General features: G+C 45.0%; 1 protein-coding gene across 6 annotated transcripts in view; it reads right to left on the bottom strand.

Annotated features, from left to right (window-relative positions):
• The window catches only part of Rapgef4 (Rap guanine nucleotide exchange factor 4), a 266,011-nt gene that overhangs the window by 57,107 nt on the left and 182,652 nt on the right, over positions 1 to 26,252 (bottom strand). For 2 of the 6 annotated variants that reach the window (XM_060390453.1, XM_060390454.1), the window contains 7 exons: positions 23,686 to 23,739; positions 23,266 to 23,372; positions 20,187 to 20,308; positions 18,410 to 18,593; positions 2,765 to 2,849; positions 2,167 to 2,227; positions 301 to 377 (listed from right to left, as the gene is read on the bottom strand). In XM_060390453.1, the coding sequence (XP_060246436.1) occupies positions 301 to 377; positions 2,167 to 2,227; positions 2,765 to 2,849; positions 18,410 to 18,593; positions 20,187 to 20,308; positions 23,266 to 23,372; positions 23,686 to 23,739 (690 nt within the window). Of the gene's footprint in view, positions 1 to 300; positions 378 to 2,166; positions 2,228 to 2,764; positions 2,850 to 18,405; positions 18,594 to 20,186; positions 20,309 to 23,265; positions 23,373 to 23,685; positions 23,740 to 26,252 lie in introns of those variants that run through there. The other 4 variants (XM_060390452.1, XM_060390455.1, XM_060390456.1 and 1 more) reach the window with 3 other exon arrangements.

The raw sequence follows: 26,252 nt of genomic DNA on the forward strand, positions 1-26,252 counted from the left end.
TCTCCTCCCCTCCCCCAAACCCTGTGTGTGTGAATGGACTGCAGCCGGTACTATATAATCAAATTAAAATCTTAAATTTTTCTTTTACAGAATAAATACAGTCCATGAATGGCTCTGAGTGCAATGATTAAAAAAGCTGAGGATTAAAGATGAAATTATGTCTTTTCTACATGGAGTAACAATACTATGGTAAATTTAATTGCAGCAACATTTGTTACTACTGAGAAGCACACTAGCAAATGGAGTATAATAAAAATTCAAAAAGAAAAGAGATATATACATATATAGATAGGTATGTACCTTGCCATAAATGACTACATTCACTGATCCTTTTAGAATAATGTACCAGGAGGTACCTTCTTCCCCCTGGTTAAACACTAGACACAAAAAGATGAAGAGACTTATGACAAGAATAGAATCACATCAATATAAATTACAGCTTATCAAATCATCAAGCTTAAGTCCCCAGAATTACGCATACATAAAACACACACAAAAAAATTACTGGCAAATCCTCACTAATTCAGGTGGAATATTATTGTCTTTCTATAGAACTTAAAGGACAAGAGACTATAGTGTTTGCTCTGCCCGGAAAGACAGGTTTAAAAAAAAAAAAACAACTGGATATGAATTTACCAGCAATCCATTTCTTAATGGATTGTGTGTTTTCCCCACAATTCACAAAGCATTGTGCTGTAGGAAGTAGGTTTTAAAAGTGATCTGACCAGTAATGTGAAGTTTGAAAACATGCAAATCAGTGCCGTGGCTTGTTGATAAATAGGTACCTACGCATATGTTTTTACTTGGTTAGAATAATAACCAATATGTTCAGGGTAGGAATCACTCTTGGAAAGGTGGGAAAGAGCAGACTCAAGGAAGGAAGGCGAGGCAGCTGCAGTTTCATTGTTTGGAAAATAAACTGCAGTGCGAACAGGAGTGTTTGATGAAAATAAAGTATTTTAATAGTCTCTATTTTTCATCTGAAACATTGAAGTGTTTCATAGCACAGTGAAAACAACTATTGAGTTTGAATGAAAAGAATTAAGAGACAAATGAAAATGAATTAAATAAAAACGAATTGAAGAGACAAAAACAACAAAAAAATACAAAAGTGATTCTGAAAAAGCTAAAAAATGAGTTTCTTGCTGACGGAGGTACCAGTGTTAGAAATAGTACTCTCATACCAAAAAAATAAGACATTTTGAGACACAATTTTTAAAACTAATTTTGTGTCTGTAATTCACATTTGTTGTTTACTCTTAACTATCACAATGTAGCTAACAGAGCAAAATTTTCCAAAACGTGTCTCCTGGAAGTTTAATTGCTGCAGATTAACAATGTGTTCTGCATGTCACCGGGTTTCGGAAATGTCCACTTATATCCAGCCCTCACTGTCTGTCTGGCGCAGAACCCCGAGAACCGGTCACATGCGGACTTATCTTCTGATTCTGCCACAGACTAGACAAGAGGCATTTCCTGGCCTTGACCCCACTGTTGAGCAAAGACTTCGTAGGACTCGTGGAAACCACAGCTTCAATAGCACTGATACGATATAATATCGGATCACATTAATATAACTATAACAGGAGATTTCAAGAGCCAAATTATTTCTTCTTTAAAAAAAATAATTTAACCTTTTTTTGTGACTGAGTCTCAAACTTGCTATGTAGCCAGGGTTGACCTTGAACTTCAAAGTCCCCCTATTTCCCTCCCCTGAGTGACCTCCCAATACCATCCCCTTAATGATCCCCCCAACCCCCCGGGGTTATGCAGTGTTCAGGATAGAACCCAGGGAGGGTTTCATGCTAGGCAAGTGCTCTGCTAACTGAACTGTCCCTCAGCCCAGATTAGTTCTAAATCCACAAGCTGAAGTGAAGCCACCATGGAAGTTCCCAGCCAGGGCCCTGCAAGAATAGAGACTCCATTCACCCCACCCATTTTAGGCACAAGGTTGAAAGCCAGTGGGGTAGAGAACCAGCAGGACTCCAACTGGCAAAATTCCGAGTAGCTGACCCAAGCTGGACCGGTCACAGGTCCAGAAAAGCACAAGTGTCACGTGACACCCTGCCGTGTCAGAGAGGGGCCAAGAGGGAGAGTACGGTGGCTTTGACCTTGAACAGCAGAGGGTGTGGCCGGGCACAGGGCTTTATCAGGGTTCTCACTTACACACGGTTCCTCCTTTGGCATGAGACTCAAAAATGAGGACACCCGCTAACTCTCGCTTCACCTAGAGGGAAAAGAGAGAACAAGGCAAGGCAAGGTGCAGGAGAAGGGGCTTGGGTTTTGCGTGGGTGCCCCTGTTAGCTGTGGTCCCCAGGGTCACCTCGAAGCTGCCTATCACCTTGCTCGTACAAATTCCTGCCATCCAGAAATGCTTTCATTAGACTGGCTGCTTGGATCTCAAAGTCTATACCCAAACGATTGTTTGGACAAGCTCATAACAAATTCCCACCAGGCAGCCCCCTTAGGGACACTTATCTATTTTGTGGGGTGATTGCGTGCCACAGTGCGCATGTAGAGGTCAGAGAACAGTTCGCGAGAGTCAGGTCTTTCCTTCCACTGTGTGGGCTATTGGGTTACTGGGACGGAGCTCAGGGGGTCAGGTTTGTGCCTGTATCTACGCTGAGCCATTTCTTGGGCTCGGATGCTGGGCTTTTTGTTTGGTTGGTTTTGTTGTTACTGTTCTGTGATTTTCATTTACTTTTCTCTTCTCTTCCACTTGAATGCCTGCCCACGCACCATGGCCTGGTTAGGAGAGACTTACTGTTGTAGAAAGATGGGACAAGGCTTTAATATGAAGGAGTTCATCGTACACAATCTCTAGGTCATCCACGGTCCTCTGGCCAGGTCTACAAAGAAGGACAATAACGGAACATCGTTACACACGCTTCAAACAGGGGAACAGATCCTGCGGTCAGGAACGTGTTCAGGGGGGTTTATTCTAGCTGAAAAAGATATTGACCGAAGAAGACGGTGTGCCCCATATGAAATGAATGTATTCAATGGTGGGAAGGATACGGAGGAGTCGTATGTACACAGGCTCCCGTCCCGTCCAATCTCAGTGGGAAGAGCCCTCTATGTGGTCATTATTGGCTAACTTACCGGACATTTTGTAGATAGTTGTAAAACATTGCTTTTTATTACAACCTCAGTCAACGAGGACGAAGCTTGCCCCTTCAAGCACGAGGGACACGTGGTTGGACAACTTGACAATGGGTTCACACTTCTTGAACTCAGGTGTGGTATCTTAGCCTAACAAAAGGTGATGCTGCTGCTATCGCCGTTCTAGGTCATGTGTGATGCTCTTCCCAGAGGACTCACCAGTTTCCTTACCCAGCCCTAAGGAGGGGTGTCCGTGAGACGAGAACAAGACAAATAACACTGTCTGGCATTTCTAAGACAGGGAAAGGAAGGTTTACCCCTATACCTGAAACTCAGTCCATGGACCACCACTGTTCAAAGGGTTGATGATTTGTACTGATGGTTTTTAATTCCAAAGCTTAGTTCCATAAAATCAGTAGTCTACCTTTGATATATGGAGTTAAGGGATCGTTTTTAACATAAGAAGACTAAGTAAATTCTTAATTGCCTTTTTGTTTTGTGAGTTTTGTTTGTTTGTTTGGGTTTTTGTTTGTTTGTTTTGTTTTTGTTTTTTTCAAGACAGGGTTTCTCTCTGTAGCCCCAATTGTCCCGAAACTTACAACGTAGACCAGGCTGGCCTCGAACTCACAGAGATCCGCCTGCCTCTGTCTCCTGAGTACTCGGATTAAAGGCATGCACCACCATTGCCTGGCATCCTGATTGCCTTTTGTATCTAAAATTATTTTGGAATCGTTAATGTTATTAAATGCTATTAAACAGCATTTAAATGGTATTTAGTGACATTAATGATCAGAGATAAGATTAGTCAGTAATTTTACTGTTCATTGCAATATAAGGAAGCCTAACTAAATGACACTCACCATCTGTGGTAGCTGAATAAGGGTGGCCCCCAGCGGCTCATGTATTTGAGTGCTTGGTCTCCAGTTGCTGGGACTGTTTGATATTCATTAGGTGGTGTGGGCTTGTTGAAAGAGCTGTGTCACTGGGGGCGGGCTTTGAGGTTTCAAAAGCCCATGCCATTCCCAGTTAGCTTCGTCTGCCAGGCGGATTCCCCTCAAGATGTGAGTTCTCAGCAACTGCTCTGGTAGCATGCCTGCCTGGCTGTTGCCATGCGTCCCACCATGTTGGTCAGGGGCTCTAACCCTATGAAACTTTAAGCCCCTGTAAACTTTTATAAATAGCATTGGTATAGTGTTTTATCACAGCCATAAAAAAAAAAAAGTAACTAAGACACCATCCCTGTGACATTCCATTGGAAAACTAAAGACAAGTTGTTCTTGAGAGAGATGTGAGATTTACGGGAAGCATTGAATGTTAAGGTGCTTACATATCTATGTGTGTAAGTAGAAAGCAAAATGCAGCAACATGCTACCCAAAACTCAATCCAAGGTGAAACATAGAGTACGGCATTTGCTCTAGCAATGGAACTGAAGTCAGTTATGGAGTGCTCAGGACCGCAATGTAAATGTGATAAACAGGTAGTCAGATAAACTAATTTTGCAAACACGTTATCTCAGTAAGTGGCAGGCCTACTCAGAGACAGCTGGAGGAAGAGAACATGACTTACACATGACCATCGTAAGGACAGCTTTGTCATGAACGAAAGGACACCATGCTCTTGTTCACAGAATGGAAGGAGGGCCTGCTTATGAATCCTGACTACACAAATACAAAACGCAGGTCTTGGCAGACAGACGCCGGCTACGTTCATTTCCTGCCAAGGATCATCACTGAAGGGCACGACGGCACATCAGTCTAGCGCTTAGTGGTGTCACCTAGAAAGCACGGGACCAGGAAAGACACCGAAGAGAAGCTGGGGCCACCGGGGGGCCGAAGGAGCCAGGCCCTCTTAGCAAGCGCCCAATCTACCACTTGACTTACATGTGGGGATTTTGAGACGAGGACCCTTGGGGATTTAAAAGTCAATCAAGTCACCTCCGGTGCATCTATGGCCACAGAGGCAGCCAGGGGGAAAGGCTCAGGCAGGCATAATAGGATTACAGCTCTTCAGCCTGAGAAGCAGCCCTGCTGTTTTCACTTCTTGACATAGGTTGTAAATAGCAGAAATGCTCCTAGATACTTGGCTAAAAGCGAAAGGAGTTACTGGATCTCCTCACCTCCTGGGTGTGGACTGAGCTGAAGGCAGAAAGAAAGGTTTACAAGCAAAGTCAGTCCTCAAACCTTGACAGGTTCAACATTGGAACTGGGGGAGCAGTTCTCTGGGTGTTTAGCAGAATTTTATCTAGTGGCCATATAAAATCCTTATTGCTTAATTCAGATGTCTTTTAAAATTTAGAATTTTAAAATTTATTTAAATCACTAATTTAATACATTAACTTAGTTAAATTTAAACACTGTCTTTAGAATTTACAAATCTCATTACAATAAAAGTAATTACATTTCATCAAAAGTTTCAAACATAATGAACTGTCAGCTCTTCAAGACAATATACTCAAAATCTGCCAGTGCTGAGACATTTCAATCAGTCTTAGGGTCTTTGGGGGAAGAGGTAAGGATGGCAGCTTTCTAGCTATTTTGAGTTTAGTGTCCTATACCAGAAACCTACCTGAGTTCTCTTCCCCCCACAGCTTGCCCCCTACTTCCTGCTTTCCTAAACCCTTCCTCCCCTGTTCGTCCTTCTGTCCAGCTCTTACAGGGTGCTCTGCCACCAAGGACCTGCTCTGCTTTCTCTCCCTGGAGAAAACCCCAGCGCCCATCTGTGTAGCTCGGGAATCTAACTCATGGCCAGACAGCATTCTTTCCTAACCTCCAGTGGCTTCTTGGCTTTCTCATCCCAGTAACTGACAACTACCCCAAGTTTAGTCTTTCCAGTACTTCTTTAGCATCCGCCATGGCTATTTAAAGCCTGGTATCGATCTCCTGTTCTAGATTCAGCTGTCACTGCTCACTGTCAATCTCTCCTGATAGCCGTGCTGCCTGCCACAGCCACATACATACCTCTTCATTTCCACAAACACACCAAACTTCCTGTCCACAAGACTTCCTGCAAGACTCACTAGCCCTTGTCCTTCCAAGACTGGATTGCTATGGTAAATCTGTAACGCTCTCTGAGGAATGTTATTTGCTTGACTGTTCTGTTCCTAACTCTAGACTTGTCAAAAGGCACCACTAGATTAGAAACAAAAACTGGCATAAGGTCTAACGTATGAACTTTCTAGTTGCCTAATACTCTCTGGATCATTTCTGCATCTGTAAGGCAGACCTTAAGTGGATTGCCGTAAAGGTCACATGAGTAAAGGCAGATGAAGCACTGTGTGTGTGGGGACTATGTCACAAAAGCAGGAGAGCTTTATTACAAGGGCAAGTTTTCATCACAGCGCATAGGGTGAAGTTCTTAAAATTCATGGTGAGTTTAGAGGCGATGCCATCAGAGCCACAGAGCACTCTTGTTCTGTGGCCTGAGGGAAACTCGGTTTATGGTCTGTCATCTTCCCAATGAAGCTGAGTAATGCAAGGTGTCCACAGCACATTTCGTTTTTATTTACGCCATGACAGACAGTGACAGAGGTTTCCCCTTATCTGTGGCCTTCCTTATCTGTAGTTCTGCTCTCTGTAATTTCACATACCTACGGTCACCTGAGGTCTGACATTATTAGGTGGAAAATTCTTGAAATAAACAATTTACAAACTTCAAATAACATATAGTAAATTATTCCGATTGCTTTACTTTATTAAATCTAATTTATATACTAGAGCTTATTATATATACATATATCCATGCATACACACACACGCACACACACACACACACACACACACACACAGTTATGTACCACCCACAGTCAAGTATCCATGATCTTAGGACGTACCCCCCACAGGCAAAAGTGGGTATTTTAATTCTCAGTAGAGGGAGGAAATTGGATGGAAAAATCAATCTTTTTCCACAAATGATAGAAAAAACGTATAATTATACAGTTATGACATGCAGCTAGTTACTTGGCATCAAGTTAAGTGGGGTCTAGATGGAGGTGGCCAGCGAATGGTTGGGGTAGGAACTTTTTTGGCCAGGGTTTCATCTGTGGTATGAAAGGCCTAGTGAGAAACAAGCGGGTACCATCACCACATCCCATAGAGAACTTCACCAGAAGACAGGAAGTTGCCAGGATTCTTGGACAGTGGAAAGTAGATAGGAACAGACTGAACAAGACTGGACACTCTGGTGCTCCGGAGTCACAGTGTTGGGAGCTAAGTGGTAGTTCAGATAACAAGCTCTGCATGAGCACTCAGCTCTGTAAGGTGTTGGGGGTTGGTCTGATGCTTGTATTTTGATGCTAATTACTGTTCCTTAAGATCTAGTTACTGCCCCATCCTTGTTGTATAAACCTGCCCCAGACATTACTCCTGATTGATTAATTTAAAAAAAAAGGTCTATACCTGGGCAGGGCAGAAGGAGGTAGGCATGGCTAAGGTTCCTGGGCTTTGAGGACGAGAAGGAAGGAGGCAGACAGATGGGAAGAGAAGACGCCATGATTGGTTAGCATGGAAGGAACCATGTAGGCCAGGAGAAAGGACTAAGAAACACCAAGATGAAAAATATAAGCAAGTATTTATAAGATTATGGATGGAAGGTAACCCAGACAGAAATGGTCAAGGTGGATGGCATTGGATTCTGGCTGGGAGGTAACTGAGATAGCATAGGTAGAATTATCTGTCCAGCCCAAGGTGCTGTAAGGTAATTACAAAAATCTAACAGGTGTCTGTGTCTTATTGATTATGATAGCACGTTAAATAATACCGCCATACTGATTATAGGGGCAATAATAAACACTATAGTCCAATATCATTTTATTAACAATAGTAAGGGGTGGGTCTCGGTGACCCATCAGCTGGCTCCGACTCAGATCAACTGGACTCTGGGCCCTCTCCTAGCCTTCACCTACCACACAGAGCAGAGTTATCATGGAGAGAAAAACCTGTTCTCCGAGATGATGTCCAGAGAGGAATCTCAGGGTGGCTGACAGAGCCTGGAAAAGGTAGTACAGAGCCAATAGTTTTAGAGACACACAGTTGAGGAAAGTCGTCTCAGAAAGGGCAGGAAATGGCTTCAGGCTGGAGGAATCCCCTCTATCTTTGGCAATAAATGGGAAGCAGAGCTATGGTTTCAACCTCTTCAACCTCACATTCCTCTCATAAAGCACAACCTGCTGGGAAGAACCCAGAAAAGGTCCACCTTGGTGCTTTCAGAAGAGGTTCTCTTGGGGGTACCACTGGTATACGGACACTGGTGGCAGCTTGCCCCAGCCCTGGTCGTCCATTGTCAGCAACCAAGCCAGCGGAATAAAGCCTTCTGTAGGGACTGACCAGACACTGTGCTGAAGCCCGTGGGGGCCTTTGAGAGCAAACCGAACAATGTCTAGACACAGGTTAGCCTTCAAATGAATGGGAAGAAAGAAAGAAACACCTCAGCAGCAGCAGCAGCAGCAGCAACAACAACAATGACAAAAAACAACGCTGTGATTTGAAGTGTTCAATGAAATGAGCGGGCAGGCTGCTGCCATTTGGCAATACACCCGGGCTGCCCAGCGCTCTTTGGTCCTGTTTACAGCAAGCAGCTGTAATGAGGTGAGAGAGGTCAGAGCCGCACGGCGTGAGGAGACTTGACTTTTTCAAAAATTCACAAAGTGATGAAAACAGTCATAAGAGATTTGTCCAGAACCAGGACCCTGTCCCTCTGGGGCCTCAACATGTCATTAGGATTGATAGTTGAGGTAAATACTAGGCAGATGGAACTAAAGTTAGTCTGGTCGACCTGTGCCTACCATTGCAAATCAAAATGTGAGCACCTCTCCTAGACAGTGAGTCTCAGTGTCGGCCTTAGGAATCAACAGCAGCAAACCTGGCTTCCCCCAAGGTCCCCAGCTCAGGGCTGCTGTGCCATCTAGCATCTTTGGGAAGGCTCGTCTCTCCACTCTTGCTTCAGATAGAGGTACTCCCTGTCATCTGCTCCCAGCCCTCAAAGAGCATCTGAGAACATCTAAAACCAAGCCTTCCCTACCTCAAGCACTGAACAAAGTCATATTTTAAAAAGCGGGTCTCTCGTGGCAAAACAGTGGCATCAGGCACCTTTCATGCTTTGGTCTTGATGGCGGTGACAGGGGGGAAAAATAGAGAAGCGATCCTACAAATCAGCCCCCAGCCTGTTCAAACGGTAATGAAAGGGTCCCAAGGACTGAAGGCAATTTGGCTTTCAAGAGGAAAGGGAAACGGGGCGAGAGTAGGGAGGAGATAACTCCCATGGACCTTCAGAAGAGGAACCTATGCAGCTGGGGAAGTGAATTGACTCTCAGGACGCTCTGAGTGGCAGCTGGTGAATGTACCTGGTCTTTACTTGTCCTTCTCCAGGCGTCACAGGGAGAGATGTTAGGCATCCTTGCTTCTTTACAAACCTGCGTGGTGCCACATTGATGTGGCTTTGTTGGATCCCGCTGTGGAAAGGCCTAGTTTCTGCAAGGGCTACATTTCTGGCAGTGATGTCTAGTTACAGACAAGATAATAAACGGGGATGGAGGGAGAAGCAGTTTATACATTAAAGGATGGGAGGGCGCGGGCGATATTGGACGCTGCTGGTAAATACCGTTTTATCAAGGAATTTATCAAGGTCAGAGACAGAGTCCCTCAGCTATTGGGATGTGGGCAGAATGAAGAATTCGCCCATCTACCAAGTGGCATGTAGGCATGACTGGGGGTTACAACATGCAGGTGGGAAAGTGAATAAACCAGTTCCAGTAGACTGGCCACCTGGTAGACCCTGACTTGTGTCTAAACTACTGAGAGAAGCCAACATTACAAATGTGAGCACAAGTCATGGTTAAGTTCCTAAATTTTAAAGAGGGTTTTGCTTACCTCTGCGGAGGAATGTTTATTTCTGAGGCAAGACTACACCACACCTGATAGGCTACTTAAAAGTCACGTCTTAACATCCCGTTGCTTTCTGATGCTCTTGGGACCGTGCGTGAATCTCACTTAAAGGGAAGCGTGGTAGGGATCTGCACCCTTGTCTAGAGAAACAGTTTGTCATTGGTGCTTGCTTTTTCCACTTCCCACTATCCCTCTTCATACATGTCAGGGACATTCCCTGTGACTAACAGCGAAATGGCCAGGCCAGCTGCCACCCTCCTACCTACAGTGACCACAGAGTAGTTTGTAACATGGAAGTTGCTGTTCTAACGGTAAAGTCTATGCAGTTGGGCTTTGTGCTTCTCTATGAGAGTAGAAATAAATACAGACTGTCTGTAAACAGCAAAGGCTCCCTGTTTGTGAGAAAGGATGCTATCTCTGTAAGACATGGGGCCCTGGTTTCATAGGTCAGAGACCCTAAGACCTAAATGTTTTTAGGAACTAAATCCCAGTTCTCTACAGGAGTAGTAAGTGCTCTTAACCACTGAGTCATCTCTCCAGCTCCTAACATTAAACTTTGTAAGATGTACAACTGGTAGTATTTTCTTTTGAAATACCCAAGCATTAAGTAGAAGAGGATAAGCCAATGAGTATGGAGTCAGATGGCAAAGCTCACACTCTGGTTTTGGGAGCAATAGAAAATGCAAATGTCCCGAAGCACTGTAGGGACACATTGTTAGCTTTACTTTTTTCTCAGGAAACTGTCAGTTCTTATCAGGGATAAGGTGAGTTGTTTTCTTTTCTTCTTCCTCCTTCCTTTCTTCCCCCTTTCCCCTCTTCCTGCCCCTTCCTTATTCTTCTCCTTCCTCCTCCTTCTCCTCTTCTTCTTTGGTCATCTTCTTTTGATTCACTAACTCTACTAGAAAGAAGAAATCTGAAACAACTTTGCAGGGAGGAAAGAATATCGCAACAAGAAGAGAATTGCTTGACATTCCATTCAGCTCACTTTCTTCTTCTGAACAACGAAAGTTATAACTAGCCACATAAAGTTTATAGCATTATTTAATGCTTCAAAGAGTTGAAGAATATGAGATCACCATGTAAACTACATAGTTCTATTCCAATATGAGTCATTAGGTTTTGTGTGTGGTTCTGGTGGAGTAAGGTGGCTCCACCCATCTGGGGTTTGTCTCCTTACAAGTTTTCCAAAAACTCTTCCAGACAGCTGCAAAGATGAGCCAACTAATAATCTCAAGCCAGGGACCAGTTTTAGCAAATAAAATGATGCATGAGAAACAGGTATGGTTGTATACCCCGTTAGTCCCAGCCCTCCAGAGACAGAGGCAGGCAGGTATGTCTAAGTCTGAAGCTATCCTGGTCTACATAGTGAAACTCTGCCTCAAAAACAATGCATGAAGTACATATAGTTTTAAGAAAGCATTGCTCATCTGAAATCTCAATTTAATTGGTATCCTATGTTTAATCTGGAAACACTAATCATAAACCATTTTACTTCTGTGGAATCAGGGCATTTGAACACTGTTACACCTGCATAACCACATGTACACTGCTACTGACCATACGGACTAGAGCTCAGTGCATGAGGTACACGTAGGAGAACTACAGGCTCCAGGAGCTTACAAAAAGAATAATCTCCATCACTATAACCCCTTATAGGCTGAGACAGCATCAGAACCTCTCCCAAAGCTAATAACTTACTGAATGTGCTACGCTTGTATTTCAAATTTATAGAGGAATTATTTAATGAGATGAGGTAATCTTGTAATAACTACTTTAAAATCCGATCTCCATGACATCTTTTCTCACCAATGACCCAAACACAACCCTCAAAGCTATTCTGAGTCCCTTTAGGACTGTGGCAGGTGGAACACAGTCTGGAGCTAGCCATGGAGATCAAATTCTGAGTCCACCATAATTTGGATAAATACAGGCAGCTGGCTTTGCTTAAGCTTCTGTTTCCTAATGTACAAGGTGAGAAGTATGTTGATTGCCTCATAGTTGGTTGAGAGAATCGAATTAAAGAATTATTTAGCCCAGTGCCTAACACACATGCACTTAATAAATCTGCCTATCATTAAATACAACTGTGTTTGAGTTTCCATTTGCAAGCCCTTGGAAAGCAGGGAGATGGCTAGCAGACATTATTAAATTCTTTGAGATTTGTACCCGAGAGATGTTGGATGTGTTGGTGGCAAATCTGTGGAAATAGAATCCTGGCTCTCATGCTCCACATTACTGACAAGTTATTTAGCAAGCTCTTGGAGTGCATGCATGTATTTCAAATGGTATCATTAACTTCTCCAAAACCCATTAATTTTATTCTCATACAAATATCTAGCTGTTCTCAGGCTTGGCCTCTCTGGTGCATTCTCTACAGTCATCAGAGAATTCACCTTCAGAGATCAATGTGCTGTGTATCTGACCATTCACATCTTTCCTTCATGCTCTTCCACGGTGCCCTGAAATGGCTACAAATTCCTTCTAACGCCCAAAGATGGCACAGCTGGCCTCCCCTAATCTGACCCTGATTTAATTCTGCTCCCTGTCTGGGTACTCCGTCAGCATCAGGCAGCACTTTGCTTTCCCAGCATGCTTCTGGCCACCACACCTGTGCCCCTGCCCAGCTAGAAGCTCCTTCTCTGTTTTGGGAGGAAGAGCACTGAGGCAATAGTCTTTGTTGATCCTAAGAAGCAGAAAATCAACCCACACATCCTTCCATCACAAAACAAAAGCATGCAGGGACATAGCACATGCCATGCCTCCTTAGAACTCTAGCTCTAGAGAACCTTATACCACTAATTGTAGAAAGAGAGAGAGAAAGAAAGAAAGAAAGAAAGAAAGAAAGAAAGAAAGAAAGAGGGAGGGAGGGAGGGAGGGAGGGAGGGAAGGAAGGAAGGAAGGAAGAAAGAAAGAGAAAGAAAGAAAGAAAGAAAGAAAGAAAGAAAGAAAGAAAGAAAGAAAGAAAGAAAGAAAGAAAGAAAGGAGAAAGAAAGCCTGAAAATCACCGAGAGCTAGCTAACGAAATATTAGTAGCAGTAGCAATTATATCTGGGAGAGAGGACTGAGTGTGCTAGGCATTTCTTTGAAACTCCTAGTAGTTTCCAAATTTTCTACAACAAGTAGATTGACCTGAACAATAGGAAGTAGTTAAGAACTTAAGCTAATCTTGCTGGGAACCCTGAAGTATAAGTGTGTAGCTACAGAAACGCTGTCCTGGGTCTGAACTGTAACGGCAGCAATTCAGTGTGTTTTCTTGAGTTATACAGACACGAGCAGAACATGGCACACTGCTTTTATAGGGGAGATGTTAGTCTAACCTCCAGAAATGACACGCTCAGTGGCATCTCTTGTGCAGTTATGTTCTCTCAGCTCTCAATGACGACAGGGCAACCTTTGCAGGGAGAACAGTTTGCTGAGCACTGAAGGGTTCACTGTGGGAAAGGCCCACACTGGAGGGTGCACCGGGGGAAAGGTCCACAGAGCAGGCCTGTTTCCTAGCTTCAGCTCCTGGGCGCAGGCTTCTTCTTTCCTCCCACCATCGTGTGAGGATGGACCACCTGAAGGTGAACATTCTCCTGCCGAGCACATCCTCCCCAGAAGTGAAAACCACCAATGACTTTCTGCTGGTGAATCTGAGACTTCCAGAGTAAAGATACCTTACTAAAATATCAGGATTTCAAACTTCACATCCTCAAAAAGAGTCTGGACAAATAAAGATCCAGTTAAGACAAGCAGGGATGGAGAGATGGCTCAGTGGTTAAGAGGGCTTCCTGCTCTTCCTGAAAATCCCAGTTCAGTCCCCCAATGCCCTACATCAGCAAACCCACAAGAAATCCAATACCCTCTTCTGGCCTCTGAAGGCAACTGCGTGCAGGCACATGCGACCACACACACACACACACACACACACACACCACAAATAAAACAACACACTTGAAAAGACAAAATTTGCTAAGCAAGATAAAGCTCCTTGATGCCTGCTAACAAATGTGGAGAGCGCACAGTAAGTCAGCAGAGCTGTTAGGCATCAGAGCCATCAACAGGCAGGGGAGGACAACCCTCAACCCTTCCTAGCGTTTTCCTACACAACTCATTTCCTGCCTCATGCACATGTCTAAAACTTTGCACTGATTACATAAAATGAATTGATTAAAGTTTACGAATTTCAAGTTCATTTGGAAGACTCCGGAACTTGCTAATTTTTTTTTTTTTAAATATGGCCATCTAATTTTCCTTTGCCATTATTCACTCACTCCAGGCTCAATGGACTTCTTTCTTTTCCAGCCACTTAAGCTTCTAGGATTTAGGAAATTTCAGAATGGCAGACCTTGAATTAGATTTGAGAAATACAAGCTTCATTTCCCTCCCACTCTAGGCAAGGCTCTGAGAGACCCCTTTAAAGTGTGTGTGTGGGGGGGCCTGCTGCTTTACCCTTCATGGAAGGATCTGCAAGGCTTGTATGCAGGAGAATCCTGTCTCTACAAAGCCTCTCTGTATCCAGCTGGCTTTACTTTTTACAGTATTCGACCCACCCCATTACCTCTGCATCTTTTGGCCCGTGGGGTCCTATCCAAAGCGCCTGCTTGAACGCACCTGGATGCCCACTTCTGCACGTAAGAGTCTCTGCTGGGTCTGTGTGTGCAGAGTAACCTCTCGTGTTCAGACTCATAAACAAAGCAAAGTCAAAACAATGAGCTCTGAGAGCTCGTTTGTGTTTGATGGCCCTGTCTCAACGCTGCAACAACAGCACCGTCAACCTGTCACTGTTCTGTAGCATTTGCCCCCAAATGCCATCCAGGTCCACACCTGCGCAGCCACGATGGGCATTGTGAGTCACTCTGTCTGCCACCACATTTAAAAAAAAAGCTAATTTCACATTCAGAATGTATGTTTTTTTTTTCTTTCAATACCAATAGCAACAAGAGTGTGCCAAAAATTTCGCCCTGAAGCTCTATTCTGTTTTTTAAACTGCAGAACATTCTTTCATAGTTTGACAGTTAAAATGCTGCAGTTAATGTAATAAACAGAGAATTTTTCTAAGTAGCCTGTCAAAACAAGTGACACTTTTTTTTTTTTAGCTAGCGAGTCTCAGACTCAGAACAATAGGAAGTACCTTTCAAAGCAACATCGTCATTATACAATCAAATTCTCAAAGTAATCTTCTCATCAAAGAATATTGTGTTATTTCTTTCCCAGTAATTATCAGAGTTCTGCAACCTCTCTGGCAGTGGTGACTATTATAAATGCAGCTGTGCTGAGTTCAAAAACTAGGGGCCTTGGCCCAGCTGACATCGAGCCAATGTGTGCCATGGCTCCACAGTTCTCAGTGACTCGGCAGTTTGGGCAGTAAGGGGACAATCTCCCCAGGACCTGTGGACTTGGCCTTGGCCTCCAAGAGCAAAGTGCTTAGTCAGTCGCTCCAAGAACAGGGGTGCTCCTGGCGATTCTTAGCCAAGCTGGCTTCTTTTCTTTCCTCTTAAATGGTATCTCCAAAGATCACTAGAAAATTGAAAAACACCCAATCAAGAAATGTGTGTATGTGTGTGTAGAACTTGATTGTGTGGCTCACAAAACTAGATTCTTTACTTTTCACTTTCCCATCCCTTAGGCACTGCCATTCAAGTAGGAAGAAAATCTATAAGCCAAAATGAGCACTGCCACCCCTAACCCAAGTGCCAAATTAAAAAACTGGGGAAGATGGGAAAAACATCCCCAGATGATACATCTTAGAATGTCAGTGGATCTTTATCTTCTTGGCTTGTTGTTTTTGTTTGTTTGTTTGTTGTTTGTTTGTTTGTTGTTTGTTTGTATTTTGAGACAGGATGTCCATATGTACTCCAAACTGGCTTGAAGTTGCTTTGTTACTCTGGGGAACCTCAAGCTTCAAGTTCCTCTATCTCTGCCGCTAACATGCTCAGATCCCAGGCCTGAGCCACAACGCCACATGAAAATACTCCACTCAACAGCCAGAGGTCAACTGCAGACAAGCATGGGAAATAAATTTTCTTTGAAGATTTGGGTTTCTAGGGTTTACACGATAATTGCGGTGTGGAAGAAAATGGAGCATCTCCTTTTGGGGGTGCTGGGAATTGAACCAATAGCCTCATTCACACATGCTGGGTAAGGTCTTAACCCCCAATCCAGAGGATTCTTTTTCTAGGGATAATTCATGAAACCTAGCCATGAAGTCTGGAGTATAAAGCAATTAATGTCTGTCTCATTTGGCTCTAATTTGGTAATGCTTTTCTCATTGGATTACAAATTCCTCAATGGTAGGAACAATTTTCTCTTCTTAATCTACTTTGGAAGTTCTTGAAAGTGTTGGTGAATTCAATGGCATTCCTTCCTCTTTGAAGTAAGGAAGAGCTGAGGAAGGATTGGTGGGGGCTGTGGACTCACTCCTTAGCAAACGTTTGCTGATGGCTTCCTTGTTGGAGACATAGTCTGACTATTCCACACTAGGGTGATGCAGGGGAGTTATAGGATGTTGACACACATGACCTTGTCCATTATGGGGGGTAGCAATACAGTTCTGATTGAGTCATTGCTCATGGGCCTTAAGAGCTGTCTTCTGTTCACACATATTTACAGAAAGAGGGAACAACCCTCTTGTTCCTTCTTAACGTCATTCCTCAGCATCCAGAACAAGCTAGGTGGCCAGTAAGTGCTGGTGAATGAGGGTTTGATGAAGAAAAATGGTATTGAGTGATTGCCAATAACCTGGGAGTTCACAGACTCCCAGGTTATAGCTGCTTTGTCAGGAGGAGGAAGCTGTTTGCAGGGCACACGTGGTAGGGTTCCTCGACACTGAATGCCATTGGTATCCCGTGGTCTTCATCTCTGCCCAAAGGATGCCAACAGCCTCTGTGTCCACTCATGTATTCTGACAACCTGCCCCTCCCCCTGCCCCCCTTAGATTTCCAAATGCCTCCGGGTCTGTCGCAGCCTAACTCAGAACTGCAGAAGGATAGTGGCTTGAATGAGCATGACATCTAGGAAAACAGCAGAAAGGGGATTGATCCAGGAACTGATCGAGAAGGACAGGTGATGGACGACTGGGTCCCGGAAAGGGAGGGAGGCTGACTGAGGAGAAGCATGGCTGCTGGCGGCGTTGTTCATTTGAGTCTCCCGGCCCCAGGGCATTCTCGTGCCCTCAGCCACCCTCCCCATGGTCCTTCAGGGCAGACAGAGCATAAATTGGCTGGGCAGGTTCCTTGGACTGCACTCCTGCTTAGGTCAGTGAAGCTCTGGCTTTTCTATTTGATATTTTGGATTCTTCTATTAAATGTCTGTTTGAAGAAAGGGTATTGAGGCTGAAAGAGAGGAAAGCCATGGTTCTAGAGTTAAGGATGACAGGAGCAGCTGGGATGAGGGAAAGGCCTTTGAAATGCTCTGTGTGGGAGATGAAGCCCCAAGAGAGAGTTTGGACAAAGGGGACATGGTGTGACAAAAATGGCATGTGTTGAAAAGCCTGTGCAGTTTGGAGTATGGGCCAGTGAAAGGGAAAGAGTCCTGGGGGAAAGACAGAAAGCTATACTCAGAGGCTTTTGTGGCTTGGGCTGAGGGACAGAGCTAGGGAAGTCTGTCTGAGGGCCGGCTCTCTCTTGGAAAGTGCCTAGTGGACATAGCAGACATGAAACTGAATGTTCTTGCAGAGACCTGATAACAAAGGCAGGTCAGCCGAGCCAGTGACTCTGAGTTGACATCCCTCGCTGCCCGGCACTGGTTGTATGGTGGAGGGAGGTTTTATTTCCAGCATGAAAAACATAAGCCTGTGTGTGGGGCTTCCAAATCTAGTGCCAAGCCACCCCTACTCCAAAGGTCTCCCTGAGGGGGAAGTCATGCTTTGCATGTCCTGGAGTAATCAGTAGAATGTCTTGAACATCACAGGAGCGTGACAGTTATTTTCCTTCTTTGGCCCTAATTAAATATCTCAGGGTTGTCAATGGCAGCTTGTGGTCAGCGGTACCAGACAAGGTGGTTTCCAGATACCTCACTGACTGAATGGAGGCCTTGAAGATGTTACCAAGAGAATGAATAATGAATGAATGAAACACAGGTACTAGAGCTTTGCTTCTCAGGACATTTTCCTCTAGCACTATGAGGAAAGGGGCTGCCTCAGCCTGGCATAGAAGCAGATCAGTGTTAGTTTGCTGGATTGGCCAAAGGTCACTTAATATGGGGGCTCCAGGTTGATACCCTGAGGCATCTGCTATCAAGATCTACAGCTTAAACTCCCATGAGGGGAAAGTGGAGTTTTGCGGGGTTCAAAGCTAAAAATAAGGTAGAGACGAAACACCGCTGTAGTATCACCCCTTTGTTGCCTCTCCTCCGATGCCAGTGAAGGCCAGGACTTTTGCCCCCAGCCCTCCCCAGGTGTGCCTGCATCAGCCTGGGACGGTCAGGTGAGCCACCGGCTCTCACTTACGGTTTGCGCAGGATCATCCGCATGTGGGCGTCGGGGCCCATCTGCGACAGCAGCAGCATGGTGTCCTGGAGTTCCTCATCGCACTCCTTCTTCTCTTCCTCAGTAGGCAAAGGGGCATCCTCGTGCTCGTCGTCCAGAAACCGATAAAATAAATATTTGTCTTGGAAATGGCGCTCCTGGTCCACTGTGGGAAACATGGAGGCGGGGGTCACGGGGGCTCGAAGCTGCGCCCCACCGCGCCCTGCCAGGAGCTCAGGGCGGGAGTCCCACAAGACAGCCTTGCAGCCCTGCAGAGTCTGAGCCCTTCAGACTCCACGTCACCCAGGCGGGGCGGCTGGAAGGGGCACCGAGTGCCACCACAGCCTCCTGGACCCACCCGATTTTGCCTCCCCGGGCCTCCTGGGCACATGCCAGCTTTTATGGAATGAACACATCACGCCTGGGTGGCATTTTCTACACTGTGGGGCGTGTGTCCCAAACTGGAAAACTCACTGGAAGAGAATGCTGTGGACTGGCCTGAGAGGACAGTCTTACAGGGGACATTCCTTCGGGAGGTCAGAACTTAGGCTTTTCGTTCTGTGTGCGCTTCTCGCCCCATTTGGAGAGAGACGGTTTTACAGGAGCATTAATGAGTGATATGAACAGAGCCAACCAGACCCCGCTTCTAGGTCACAGACTCCCTGAAGGAATTTGTGGTCATTTTCTTGGCAGTTTCAATCTTCAGGAAAACCAAGTCCTCCCTTCGTTTTGGTAAAGCTGGGGTCTCAAACCCAGGAACTCACACGTACCAACCAAGCGATCAGCAACAAGATTTAAGTGTCTGTTAGAAAGAGAGGGTGAACTAGGATAGAACCCCTCAACTCTATGTCAGAAAGCCGCTTAGTCCCTTTTTAAGCATGGCTGTCAACATGCTCAAGGGCAGAGAACAGTGGTAGACCCTTGCAGATCCCCCAAACAGGGGCCGCAGCTGAAGCCGCATCAGCAACATACAGGCACTTTTTGCAAAACGATATGCTTAGAATCCATCCCAGACCTGCAGAGTTGGAATCTGCATTTCAACAAGAGGCCCAGGTGATTGGCGTGCACACTCAAGTCTGAGAAAGTCTAGCAAAATCATCCTCCCCGCGTTCCCAGGTGTCGGCAAATGAAACGGATGATTTGAATATTTTCACGTTTAGCAAAGGAGTCTTAAACAAGAGGTGTGAGCAGTTCAGTGACAGCCACACACCAGCCCCGAGTGGCTCTCCTGTTCAGCGAGGGCTGCCGCGGTTACTAGAGACGGCAATTGCAGAGCACAGCTCTGATTTTAAATATGGTCATCCTGCCGGTATACAAATTGGCTCTCCCAGACAGTGGCACAGTTAAAAGGCAGCTTCTGAATTCATTACTTACTTTCATGTCATCAGCCCGGCCACACATTTCATTGCTCTTTCATTCTGCCCTTGCATCAGGACTGCTAGGCAATGCTTGGAGTATAATCACACTATCAATGAACCATGAATGCAAACTAATAAACATAATTGGAGCTGATGCACTCCGGTTGCAATTTCATTTTCCTTCCCTTCATTCTCGGAAGTTAGGAAGGTACAATGGTGGAACATAGCAATCAATAGCGTCCGCTCACTGCATCTGTATTCCTAAATGAAGACACTAGCTTGGGAGTTCTTTAAGGGGATCATAATTCTTTCTTGCCCACTTGGAAATTCAGCTATGGCTCACCCGGGGAAATACCGTCAGCATTTCTTGAGGTTTTTCCAAAGCCCGTGGCTCATCTTACCGTGGTTTAGAACACTGTCTTCCAGCAAGACCTGCCACATGCCCACAGCTTGTGTCCGGGAGTGAACACAGGACGTTTGCTGTATCATCCAGTCTACCAGCTCGGTCCCAACACAGCATTGTCTGAAGGAGAGGAGACACGGAAGATGGGAAAGCCACCCCTTTGCAGATAGAGTGGAAGACAGTCTTTCAGGGGAGAGCCTTCCAGAGAGTGTGGTGCCATAGAGGGATCAAGGCAAGGACTACGCTGTAGGGTAGATAGCCTTACGCCCTTGCATCTTGTCAGCAGGGTCGTGTAAGCGAAAAACACTAATACTCAAGGCACCAGGCTGCTGGAAGGGCTGGTAGAGGGAGAGCACTATCCTCCCTTCCATCACTGGGAGCTGGTCCCGGAACACTTCAGTGCGAGGTGTGTTGGGAGAAATAAGCAATTAGCAATGCAAATCTCTCTGAGAGGATTCTGTGTAATGCACATTAACACATACAGAATCTGTCATGTAACAACACTAGCTTCTCCCTGTATATTCACCTGTTAGTCCCAAGGCTGACCCCAGTAGTGAGTTGGTCTGGTAGACAAACTACATGTAAGAGTTGGGAAATACACAATTATACATGTACATATTAGGAAACTCTGAGTGGGGTGAGAAAACAGAGCAGGTGTTCTCTGTGTGTGTGTGTGTGTGTGTGTGTGTGTGTGTTTGGCACAAGGGCGAAAATGGAGTCTTGAAGTCCTAGGGACAGATCCCAAGGGACAGTGGACTAGGGCAGGGAGGCCCAGAGTAGCTGCCTGCGAGCAGCTGGGCCTGACTCATTGGTTACCTCCCTTTGTAAGCTAAGAGTGGGACAGCCTCTGGGTATGAGCAGAGACTGAGAGACTGTAGCACAAACTGAGGTGGGTTCCCTGTCCTGGGCCACTTTGGGGAAAGTCTTGAAGCAGAGAAGCTGTGAGGTCGAACAGCAGGGTCGCTACCCATTAGCTCTGTGGCTCTGGCCAGGTCTCTGTTTTGCTCCCTTCTCTGTAAGAGAAAGGAAGAAGAGGTGATGGCCTTGGAGGCCTTCTCATGTTCTAATGTTCTAGAATCCCTACGTTCTGTCAGAGCAGATGGGATGGACTGACCCTGTGCCAGGAAGGGCTGTTGAGAAGGCCAGTTTGTACCATATATCACCTAGCAAAGGGTGAAGAGACGCCTACATCTTCACTCTGAATGAACCATATACCTCTGAACTAAACATACAAAACAAACAAGTATCTCTCTTACAATTTGGTAGTTTATTAGTGGGAAAGGGAGGGGAGCAGGGAGGGGCTTATGGGGTGATACAAAGTGAATAAAGTGTAATTAATAAAAGTTAAATAAAAAATTAAAAAAATTTAAAAAAGTATAGAAGTAATTTTATTTGGCTTTTAATTCAATGATTGCTCTTAAAGTATATATATATATAAAAGGGCACAAGCAACAGAGATGACTTGGAGTGTCAAGTTTCTAGAGAAGGCAAAGGGATTTTTGGAGCCAGAACACACAACAGGGGCACAGAAAAGAGTCCCTGGGTATCCTTTCCACTAAATGGCCCCTACACTTCAGAGCTGACCTTCCCCCTGAAGCCCAGTGGTCATTGGGGATGACAGTGGATCTGGAGGGCCCTTAACTCTCTGACCCTGAAGGCATCATAATGTGATAGTGACGAGCAGGAGGGAGAAAAGGGGTGGAGCTTGCTTGTACAGTTCTGGGGCAAGAACTCCAACTGCTCTGGAAGACGAAACCGTGCTGTGGCTTCCAGGGGTGTCCAGTCATCACCAACAGATCATTAGTTTGTGTCATAGGGTGTGGGACAGACATAACACCTCCACGTCAGGGTTTAAGTCTCAGCACGATGGCACAAGGAAGGGATCAGTTTCTGACTTCCAGTTTCCAGTATTTGTCACCAAACATGACATATTTAGTAGAATTTCCCCAACGCAAGTCAAAAATTAAGGGAACATACATCTTAAAATATTCAAGAAAAAAGATCTTTCCAGCTTTGTGAGATTTTGAGGCCCATTTAAAGCTAAAGGGCCAAAGGACTGAAAAAAAAAAGGGTTGACCTCTGTGGACTTTGGGACACACATGTGTTAGTTTTCCTTGGCTTTTTTTTGTTTGTTTGTTTGTTTGTTTGTTTTTGTTTTAACCTTGACTCTCCTTGGAAAATGTAATGGTGTATATGAGGCACAGGGGCCAGACAGATTAACTTTTAGGGTTGCGAAACAAGGCTTGCAGATGTAATTTCTGAAAATAGCCAGCTAGTGGAGACACAGGGCTGGAGAGAGCAGGGTGGCTAGGGAAGGCCATCCGCCATACAAGCGTGAGGACCTGAGTCTGGATGCCCAGGGCAAAAAGCTAAGTGTGGCCAGGTACAGGCACATGCCTGTCACTCTAGGACTGTGACAGGAAGATAGGGGAGATGTCAGTCTACCTCCAGGTTCAGTGAGAGACTCTGCCTCAAAGGAACAAGATAGACAGTGGTGGGTCAGGAGGCCTAATGCCCTCCTCTGGCTTCAGAAAGCACACACACTCCTCCCCCAGGCTAAGCATCTAATTAAAATAAAACTCTACTAGAAAACAAACCCCGTAAAAGACTTCGTATATTTTACTCACTTCTGTATCCTCAGAGCCTTTTACATGACTTATAAAAGAATAAATCACTGGATCTACTGATCAACCATACTTGGTTTAAATCTTGCTTGTCTAATCTCTTTGCCCTGGCTCAGTTTTATCATCTGAGAAATGAACACATACCTAGATCTACCTTTCTGGCAGGAATGTGGTGAACCACAAATGGAAGTGGCCTGTTGACATCACTGGGGCACGAATAAGGCCCATGTGAATGCTGGCTGAACTTAGTAGGTCCACTGAAAGATGCTGGCAAACAGAAACACAAAAGGCGCTTCTCCTTGTTCATGCCTGCACAAATTAGGTAAGGAGCAACTTCCTGTAATTCTGAGGCTAAATCAAGCTGGAACTTGGGGTCCCTATAAAAGAGGCTATTTGTTCCACTTTCATAAAACATGAATGGGGGTGCCGAGCCATCAGAATGAGCACACATACCTGTACGTCTTTAGGTGGTATTTTCTGTCTCTTATCATGTGGGGTGCTCGAGAGAGAATAGCAATGCGTAAAATTTTTCCAGCTCTGAGGATCTTCTCTGAAGGGACCTGGGGTTTAATCAGGTGGGAGGAGGAGAGAGGAAAAGAGAGTTCATAGACGGGAAATAAGTCCATTGAATTCTTAAAGCATATTCTAATCAGAGTCTGGATAGGAAAACACAGCTCTCTCATACATATTCACATTGCTCCCTCGTGTGACAGGTCACTGCTTTATGTGCAGAACCAAGACACACTGCATATTTATTGACACTAGGAAGTGGGTGTGAGGAGCCTTGGCATGATGCTATGACACGGGAAACACCTCCAGTGGTACTTAAGATGCGAGCTTGGATGGCTCATCAACCCACCTACATCCCATTACCTTGGTAATGGTGTTATCAGGACGGAGAGGAACGTGAGGTTCAATGAGAGGTGTCTGAAAAATAAAATGTTAAAGCAAAAGAAAATTAAACAAAAAGTTCAGTAAAGAAAATTATGGGTTGGGAATAATAAGAAACACCAATTTTTATGAAACTCAAAATAGAATTTTAAAAAAGAGGGAAAGGCTGCCTTTTAAAAGAACTTGAATGCACAGGCATTCAGAGGGCAAATTGGACGATTCAGTTTGCCAACATTTAAATATAAATTGCTCAAAATGAAAAGAAAAAGAACCAAACAGGAATGATTCAATGTTTGTAGGCTTAATGAGAAAGGAAAAGGCAGCTGGTCAAAGCATAACAAACGTCAGAGCAGGGAAGAAAGCAAAACAAGACAAAACAGTTGGAGGTTAGAGCGACCTGTCTATCCCGGGCTGTGGATAAAGTATTGATTTGGGGTGAGGTGACTGTTCCCTTTTCTCTTGTGTAGTTAAGACCTCCTCTGCAGTGTTGTTGTTGTTTTGGTTTTGTTGTTTTGCTTTTACATGTATCTTCTTGTACTCAAGCTTCTAGAATTCAATGGAGGCAGTTGGCGTGTTTCTCTTTTTCTGAGAAAACTGTGTGGCCTTCAAGATTCTATTCCAAGTCAGATTGGCTCCAGGGTCTAGACAGCACTCTTCGAATGAAACACATTCTTTAGACGGATGCACTATATCTGGATCTAGGGAGGAGCCCTGTTTCTGTAGCATGGAACCCCCTAATCTTTGTTATCTCACACATCTGGCAATGACCTTTCCAAATGTGTCTAGTTGAGAGTGGTGGAGGAGCCATGGACACAGGGCTGTTTGAAACACTTTCGAACTGCATGATGGTATTTCATTTCTTTGGAGCTTTAGTTGACTGGGGCTCCTTACCTATACACAACGCTGGTTTCCCAAAGATGCACACATCTTTATTACCAGAACATGGCAAAGAATGACGTGGGTGTGGCTGAGCAAAACAGGGAGACTTAACCTGGTGTTCCTGTGTGTGTGTGTGTGTATGTGTGTGTGTGAGAGGGTTTGTTAAAGGATGTAAGAATGGGAGGCAGAATGCCAGCACCAGACAGCAGAGAGAAGAGGAGTCAGCAACAGAATCCAGGAATACCAGAAGCCTTCGAAGGGGAACAGACAAGCAAAGGGCAGGGAGGAGTAGGAGGAGGATGGAGAGGGAGAGAAACAGAGAGATAGAGACAGAGATAACATAGGAAAGAGACACAGAGAGACGGAGGGGGGAGAGAGAGAGAGAGAGAGAGAGAGAGAGCACCCTTGAGTCTCTAAAGGCAGCCCAGTCTTGCTGGCACCTCCGTTTTAAGGTCACTACTGCCCTGTGGGCTCATTGATTTGATTGTCTGGGTCCACTCAGTGAGCGGCAGTTTTCTAAAGCCATCCCCAAACACTGACATAGAGATGGTAACCTTTATATCAACACCTCTCTGCTTTTTGCGAATAGGAGTTATTTACAGAAAAGGTATGTTGGCGAGTTCATCTCTACTTTTCATTTAAAACACATAACCATCGAGGGAGATGACAGTCAATATTAGATTTAAGAAACACTGTAAGCCTCAATGTGAATACGCACACATAAACATTTTATTTGCCTTTATCAGTAGCACTTTTCAGGCAGGTTGGTGCTTTTAATATTATAATAGAGTTAACTGGAGAAATGAATATTAAACTTGAAAAACCAGCAGGGACAAGGCACAGGTTTGTTCAGGATGGCTGCAGGCTCCTTGAACTCACCCATTTCAACATTTTTTTTCACGTGACTGGCATCCAGCAGACTCCACCCACGGAGACTGACGCCGTGTGTGGGCACACACCACTTAGAACAAGCATAGACCAAAGAGGTCAATGTGGTCCAATTCAAAATGGCGTGTCCTGACAATCCCTGGCTTCCTCACGGCAGAGCTGAGACGGAGGAGTTGCTGTGAGGCCCTGAAACGCCTGTACTTAGCCCCGAGCCTTGGCCATCCAGGGAAACGGTCCCACACAGCTGAGTCTTGCTGTGTGCTTCCCAGCTATGAGCTTCAGCTCCATGATCCTGTCCCCTCTGTGCACAGGGAGCGGCACATCTGTGAGGCTCCCCCGGTGAGGGACCTAATGGTGAAGGCTTCTGGTTATTCTAGAAACTCACCCCTTCCTCCTGTTCTGGAGAGAGAGGTCTAGAGCAGATGGACGTGAGCAGATGGACAACCTTTTCTTTTCTATGAAAAGCTAACTCTTTTTTTCTTCTTTTCAGTTCCATCTCCAAGAAGCAGGGTAAGCTGGAGGTCAAGGGGAAGCCCAAACTGAGGATAGCTGATAAATGTTTTTTCTTTTTGTTTTTGGTGGACTGAATGAAACTATTTGAAGATTATATATATTTTTTTCAATTGTTTCTACTATATTGTAACAAAATGCTAAAAGCGGTACCTAGTTTGGTTTATTTGTTCGATTAGGTTTTGTGTGTGTGTGTGTGTGTGTGTGTGTGTGTGTGTGTGGTCCCTTGGAACCTTGAAATGGAAGGATTACTAAAGCAGGAGAAAGCATCA

Source organism: Meriones unguiculatus, chromosome 8, assembly GCF_030254825.1.
Source record: "Meriones unguiculatus strain TT.TT164.6M chromosome 8, Bangor_MerUng_6.1, whole genome shotgun sequence".
In the NCBI taxonomy this organism is placed as follows: domain Eukaryota; kingdom Metazoa; phylum Chordata; class Mammalia; order Rodentia; family Muridae; genus Meriones; species Meriones unguiculatus.